Raw genomic sequence first — 7770 nt, forward strand, 5'->3', positions numbered from 1 at the left:
ACAAGAAGGCAAAAACATGCGCATTTAGTACAAGGTTGAGTGTAACATCAAACGCATTTTGCACATTTTTTGGTAGAAACGAAATCACCATAATATTAGTAGTATACAAGATTTTTTTTAATTTTCGGAAAAATGTCAAAACATAGCAGTAAATATTGTAAATTGTTTCCTGCAAATTTTACCATTTTTAATTTTATTTTTTAAAGATCATTTAACTTAAATTATCAAGTTTGGCATTGTTTAAAAAGTATTTTCTTATCGTATGGAAGAAAACGACTGACATCATCAAAGAAAAACTTGTCAAAAATTAACGTATATCTTACCTACCTCAGGAAAGCAGTTTATTTTACTAAAATGGGATAGACTACAAAAGGGCATACTCAAAATCATTATAAGAAATCGAATTAAAAAGCCGGAAACTTTAACGAAAGTTTGTCGATTTTTTTTTTAATATTTCACGAATTTGGAAACTTGGATTTTTAACTTGGATTTGTTAAAGAATACATTATTTTTATAAGCAAGTAATTTTTAAGCAAAAAACAAAACCGATTTCAATTCTAATATAAAAATTTAAGAGTACCGTTAAAGTAAAAAAATAGGAAAATTTTTTAAAAATGCATATGTACATACATATATATCGCTTAGTCCGATACGTTGACCTAAAAACGAGATATAAAACTTCAAAATTGAAAAAAAATCCCTGTGCTATTTTTATTTAAAACTTGACATGAGGTGTTTTGTGTCTAAACCATTAGTGACAGAGACATGGGTCCAGCCCTTAAGGCATGACCGCCCAGACACCATCTTGTAAATAGAAACACAGAAACACAGAAAAATAGAAATACAGAAACATTCGATATTTGATAGCAAGAACGACGGACGTGTTTTAGTAAACACTTAGCCTTCTGAATATTTAAGTATGGGAGGTGTAACGCCCCCTTTTCCAATAGTCCGAATTTTTTTTCAAGAGAATGCAATTGATTTCATATATCGTCATACCAAGTTCCAATATTCTACCAATAACACTTTGCGAGATATGCAGTATGAAAAATTCGGTTTGTGTGGGAGGTGACATGCCCCTTTTTATATCGAAATATTAGCCCATAACCATCCTTGGGACGTGTGCGGCAGGTGTCCGAAATTTCACAAAAATCAGTTTAGCCGCTCTCGAGTTTTGCTAACACAAAAAAAACGGCTTTCAAAATACATATTAGTATAGATATCAATATTCAAGGCTGCGCTTTTGACAGGCGCTGTCCCGTAAATATTTCATAGGTAATTAAAACAGTCGATTTTGTTTAACCAGCCTAATACAATCATATGTACATTCACATTCACTGTATATGCACATACATACATATATATTATTCTTACATGGGCACTTAATTTTTCGCCCTATATTCCCAAAGGCAAAGCCATCCAGAACCGCGGTGTTTTCGTTTCGAAGTTCCATTTGCCTCAAAAGAAACCGCAATGACCATTCTTTAGTTTTTTAGTTGAACGGTACTACACTTTGTCACCATGGCTGGTCCTTCATCAACACCCCACAGTATATATACACGCATACATACATATGTATACTTACTATATAACAAGCCAACAACAGCAACAAAGCGCATAAAAAGCGCAGCGGTGTATTGCGGAGATAAGACCAGAGACCAGAGCTGCGCTTTAACGGCACAAAATGGAAAATTATGTTATACTGCGGCTATTTTAAACGCTTCGTACAAGTCATTGGCACATAACCAGACCGCGTTTACTTGCTTATACATACATATGTATGTATATATGTATGTAGTTATGTGTAGTACATTCCAAGGGCTTAGCCAGGATCTAATGTAGGGGGACAAGAGGTTAATATACCAATAAACAAAATTTTTATATTAAAAAAATGTTATTAACAAACACTTCGTGGTTGTCAGCAAACTCCCCAATTATTTTCATTTCAATCATCTTGGGGCTTTTGTTAGTCCAGAAAGTTTCTACTCTCCTTATTGTCGTTCTTCTGGTTATGCAGTTAGAGTCGCATCACTACACTCAATTTCGACTTCGTCTTATAAGCTTTATGAGAGGGCAGCTGCCCCTGCCAGTCCCTACCTGGTTACGCCCTTGGTAAATTCATAAATATATTTATTGGTTTGTATCATTTAATGCTCTTATTATTGACAGTGAGACATAAACGTTCTGCCATAAAAACGAAAAACAACTTGACTTGCTGGTGAAAAGGTCATTTATGTTTACTGACAGTCAGCCATCGAACATTCGGACGATGCGATAAGCTACAAAATTTATTTAATGTCTATATAAATGCATGCAGACAAATATACGTACATACAAATATACATAAAAAATTTTTAGTGCGTATAAGCCTATAGCAACAACATATTGTTAGTCTATTACACTCCATCCTTCAACTTTGGTGGCATCGATAAGAAAAATGGGAAATATTTATTCCAAATGTGCCTTTGCAGGATTTGCAGATGAATATCGAGACACTTTTTTGTTTTATATTGGAGAGGAGCCGGAAAATGATGCTTGTCACGGTGATAATGGGCCCATATATAAGATCTCTTAGCAGGTGATCAATAGGCCCTCATTGCTTTAGTTCTGAACCACGACATTCCGAATTTCGCAGAAGTATGAGCTTCTTTGAATAACGACATCTGTATTAAGCCAGATGCGCTCACTATCTCTGAACTGACGTCTGCTATCATCTCACCCTCAAAGAATAAAGCAGCCGGCTCGAATGAAATAAATGATTTTTCAAAAAGGAACATCTAAATTCAACCATTGATAACTCCCCCTCTGAAAAAATCATTGCTGAAACCTTCGAAGTTCACAGCGGGGTTCGTCAATGTTGACTAGTCTCACCTAGTGTTGGATGCTGCCATGAGGCCACTTCCCGTTTTGGGACTTCGGTGGTCCATTTACAGCTCACATTAACAAACATATGTCTCTCGACGCATTGTGTCTTTGATTGCTCTAAATGGTTAACGCGCTACATAGAGAATTTACAGCGGCACACCTAAGGATCAACTTTAAAAATACCAAGATTCTAACTATGCCAGGGAAGGCTTGTGGTGTCGTGTAAGTCTTCGCCCACTATGATGAATTTCACATACCTTGGCAGCGAAGTTGCCCCAGAGGGCGGCGCTATCGAAGACACTGACCGCCGAATAAGTAAACCCGCTGCGGCTTTTGGTACACGGCATGGCGAAAACAAATGTCTGAGTTCCAGCTTTAAGACTAGGCTATTCAAGTCCTGTGTGTTCTCGATACCGCAGTATGGTAGTTCCACTTGGAAAATCACCACTGTAATAGCCAGACGCTTGCACGTTTTTTTGAAACAAATATCTTATAACGACAGCCTGAATTTTTGTCTTAAAACAATTTCAAATGAGGAGTTACTCAAAAGACTCGTATCCGAATACAGAGATGGAATTGGATAGGCCAAAAATTTCGCAAATAAGATGGTAGTATTGCAAAGATGGCCTTGGAATGGAATCTCCTAATCGGAAGAGACAGGCGTCCCGGCAGACCGCACGAAATATGGAGAAGAACAGCCAATCGAGAGGCGCAGCAATTCGAATTACCAGCTCAAAGCGATTGCGCGAAACCAGATGCCGTGCAGGCGAAGTAGACGCCCCACGTACCGCTGGATATTAAAGGAAACGAACAACAAAATTGGATGTCGTTTCTACAGGCGAACCCGAGCACATTGCTGGTAGAGTTCTTAAGGATACATGTTGATATTTCAGGCGAGTTGAGCGAAGGTAAAATTCTAATTGTATGCTATCTTCAGTCTACTATCAAAACACAACCGATGCTCCACTACAGCTTTTTCTCTCTTACTGCCTTGACCCAAGACTCCATAAGAGGTGAGAACAGCAATAATGCTACCGAAAATCGGCAGCGAACAACTGAGAGGATGCATGCACCGAGGGTAAACCGATATTTCGTCAGATCTATGTATAGGTTAGGTTAGTGTTAGGTTCAAATGGTGGCGGAAAATCTTGTATGCCCAGGTAACAGCTCAGTGCAATTTTGATACCAAAAGAATTGGTACTATGTAGCCTCGCAACGTCAGTTCTGGGTTTTCCTCAAAAGTTGTGTCTTCTCTAGGGGTTGTACACGGGCCGCATGAGTTTGGATATCCGGCAGCTTGCCACCATGTAGAAGAATATTTCTCTGTATATGGTTCTAATTGCACTGTGATCAGTTGGAGCTTTAAACCCAATCAGGCATCGCTGATCTCAGCCATGCTCCTGCACAGGAATTCCTTGGATAACTCGTCATCATATCGGATAATCCTCTCGGAAATCAGTAAGTTTCTTATCACATGAACTACAAAAAATCTTTGCAACTCTACAAATATGAGTTGTTTTCCAAAACGTATCCGCCTGGCGGTACATGAGAAGATCTTGTAATCTTATGATTTTCTGCTCTCTCATTACCTTCCACAAGCTTGTATCCTGGGACCCAAACTACGTGCTATGTTTTAGCAGTAGCAAGCCTGTAAGAACGTTCCGCGACGGTAATCGTGTTTGTTTTAATTCTATGAAAGTTGTAGTAACCGCCGCCTGACTAACGAAATAAGTAAATGATTATCAGCTTGCTTGGCGGGTTCCTTATTACAAAGACATCGGCTTGATAGATACCCCACGCCCTAACGCCAAACGTCAACCTCCATTGTAGCTTCTAGAGATCTATAGAAACTTAGACATACGATCACGTAGTCTATTCTCCCGGTTAAGGATGACGCTACTGTGACCGTAAGTTCTGAATCCAAGCTGCACCGACGTATAAGTTTCGCGGCATATCAATACCCCATAGAATCGCATTGGCTTAACAATAGCTGTGACTATTCATTGTAAAAGCGCAGGTGAAAGCTCTCAAGTGTAGCCCGACATCTTTCATGTATTCAGTGTTGCCGAGACCTTCCTTACCAGCTCCTTCACATTGAGTTTCCTCGACAGTTTGCTGTGCAGTACGATTCCAGGGTATTCCGTGTTTGATTTTCTAGTAATTAAAACTCAGTCCAACTACCGTAGACTAATCACTGAAAGCTTTCAGCGTTTGGTTCGCCAGTGAGCTAAGAGTCATTAGACATTTGCCGCTTATGATAAATGAAACGTCTTCTTAGCGTGGCTGCTTCTCCTCGGCTCTATATTCATGAGTAATTTATTAACCAAAAACGTGCATAGAAGTGTAGGAATAGCGGACTACCCTCAAGTGGGGCTAAAGTCAAGCATTATTTGGCGATAAATTGGGAGGAGGATCGTTCAGTCGCTCGAAGGTAGTAAGACGAATGTTGTGTAGTATGGTTCCCAACAAGAGCACCATGTTCTTGTTGTTGTAGCGACTACCAAACCCCGCTTGAGTTGGCTCACCCATCATCGTTGTCGTATAGTTCAGCTAAGTGGTGACCCAGGAAGTGCGCAACTTCAACGGGTGCTATCAATTAGGTTAGAGGCGTTAACTGGGTGGGGTTTTTGGGGCATGCGAAGAGGTGCCGTGGGTCATGTGGCGAATGCCGGGCACTGGTTGGGCTAATCTTCATTTACTCTGCTCAGGTATGAGTTTAGCCTTTGAAATAACCCGAGCGAAGTTGGGCTAAAGCCGCATACCTTTACTTGCTGGTATCAAGAGAGAAATGCAATTTAAAAAAATTTGATCCCGGCTCCCGACTATAATTTACTATAAAACCCACCTGTTTCATATAACGGCCTAACGGTCTACGCTACAGCGATAAGAAGCTATCTCCACGGATGAACAAGGTACAGCCACTTGCCGGCAGGACTTGGGAAAATGACATTGGCCAGTCTGTAACAAACTAAGCCATTTCAGTATGGATCATGGGCACTTGTTTTACAGTACAACAACTAAACTCCGCCAGAACCAGTATTACCCAATACATACAGGATACATACACATCTTTAACTTAACACAGAAAGACCCTATCTCATATCGTCGTTGAAATGCAAAAAGCCGTAACTAATTAAACGATGTAGGGACTTATAATTCTATGATATGCATCATAATCAAATCAATTAAGAAGTGAATTTTGAATTTCTAGTTAGTAACGGCTTTTTGTATTTCAGCGACCATATCGACTGCTGAGTGGATTGAAGGGTATCGCCGATCTAAGCCGGGTTAGGTCGCCGAAACAACAGCCCTTTTTCGGGTAAAACCCGAGTCATTCCGGTACGTAGAACCGGCTGTCTTGGGAATCCTGGCTCAATTACGGTCTGGATACTGTAGTCGCCTCAACAGCTACCTGTCCAGACGCGACCCCAATATCCCCAATAAGTGCCCGGCATGTGGAGAATCCCCTCACGACACCAACCACCTCTTCACATGCCAGCTCAATCCGACACAGTTAACACCCCTTTCCCTCTGGTCCGAACCCATTGAAACAGCTCGTTTCCTGGGCCTCCCGTTAGTTGAGCTTGACGAAAATGATTGAACGTTGACCCGAATAGTAGTGCCGCTACAACAACAACAACTGCTGAGTGGAAGATCGACCTATTTCGGCAGCCAGTTCGAAAACGTCCTATCTCAAAAAAATTTCAACAACGCCCTATTTCAGAATTTTTTTCAAAAATGCCCTATTCAACTTCAAAATATATTGAAAATCGACTGCTGAGTGGAAAATCGACCTATCTCGGCAGCCAGTTCGAAAACGCCCTATCTCAAAAAGGTTTTCCAGAACGCCTTATTTCAGAATTTTATTGAAAAACACCCTATCTGAAAATTGGGTTGAAGAACGCCCTATTTAAAAATACGATTCAAAAATGTCCTATCTGACTTCAATATGTATTGAAAATGTGCTGATATAGGGCGTTTATGAATCGGCAGCTGAGATAGGGTGTTTTTGAAACGAATTCTGAAATAGGGCGTTCTTCAACTAAATTTTGAAATAGGACGTTTTTGAAGTTTTTTGAGATAGAGCGTTTTCGAACTGGCTGCCGAGATAGGTCGATCTTGAGTCAGCAGTCGATATGAGAGAGGGCCTTTCTATATTAAGGTAACGATATATACGCGTTCGTTTCTTTTTTATTTTTATTTATTGACATATGTACATATTTAATTTATTTTTTTGTTCTCATACTTAACATTTACAACTATAAAATGGACTTATGTTATTCTACTGCCTTTTCTAATAACAGTGAATTTTGTACACACTGGCAACTCTAAACTAATCTTATTGGCCGGCAAAAGTGATAACAAATAAATCTAACTAAAATTCTCTGATAAGCAGACTGCCTGCCCGAAATATAAATTACCGATTAGAAAATTTAATTAAAGCCTACTTTAATTAATAACAATAGAAAAATAAACCAAGAGAAATGGAAACAAACCAAAAGTTTACATTTCGACGAGCTAAAATCGAGGACATTGCAGCTGTACGCCAGATGATTCAGGTAAGTAGTGAAAGATTAAGAGAAGTTGTGTGTTCCAATAAGTGAACATTAAAATAAGGTAAAGAGCTTGATTATCAAATGAAATCCGCATGACTTGACTATTTTGTTATTAATTTGTCTAATTTGTCGCCAGGAACTGGCCGATTTTGAGAAGATGAGCGATGGTCCAAAGATAACAGAGAAAGGTAAATAAACAAATGGTTTTGTATGTATGTTTATTTACTAGTTTAAAAATATTTGCCCATTCCAGACTTAATACGCGATGCTGGCCTCGATGGAGGTCAAGAATATTGTCACATATATGTGCTCGAAGTGCAAACTGAAGAGAAGCCTACACTGTAAGTAA

At 39.4% G+C, this 7770-nt stretch overlaps 1 protein-coding gene across 1 annotated transcript; it reads left to right on the forward strand.

The window, feature by feature from the left end:
* Positions 1 to 7149: 7149 nt before the first annotated feature.
* On the forward strand, positions 7150 to 7766 carry LOC118745255. Its single transcript, XM_036478815.1, has 3 exons — positions 7150 to 7424; positions 7558 to 7609; positions 7675 to 7766. Exons 1-3 carry the CDS (start codon positions 7350 to 7352, stop codon positions 7764 to 7766), a joined length of 219 nt encoding a protein of 72 aa, XP_036334708.1. The 5' UTR covers positions 7150 to 7349.
* Positions 7767 to 7770: the final 4 nt, after the last annotated feature.

Source organism: Rhagoletis pomonella, unplaced genomic scaffold (assembly GCF_013731165.1).
Source record: "Rhagoletis pomonella isolate Grant_MI unplaced genomic scaffold, Rhpom_1.0 Rhpom_scaffold_00001, whole genome shotgun sequence".
Taxonomy (NCBI): Eukaryota; Metazoa; Arthropoda; class Insecta; order Diptera; family Tephritidae; genus Rhagoletis; species Rhagoletis pomonella.

Excerpts from the sequence above, each read along its gene's own strand:
- LOC118745255 (XM_036478815.1), top strand. The coding sequence starts at position 7,350 with ATGGAAACAAACCAAAAGTTTACATTTCGACGAGCTAAAATCGAGGAC. Across the intron at positions 7,425-7,557 it reads CTGTACGCCAGATGATTCAG|GAACTGGCCGATTTTGAGAA; the intron begins GTAAGTAGTGAA and ends ATTTGTCGCCAG. Across the intron at positions 7,610-7,674 it reads TCCAAAGATAACAGAGAAAG|ACTTAATACGCGATGCTGGC; the intron begins GTAAATAAACAA and ends TGCCCATTCCAG.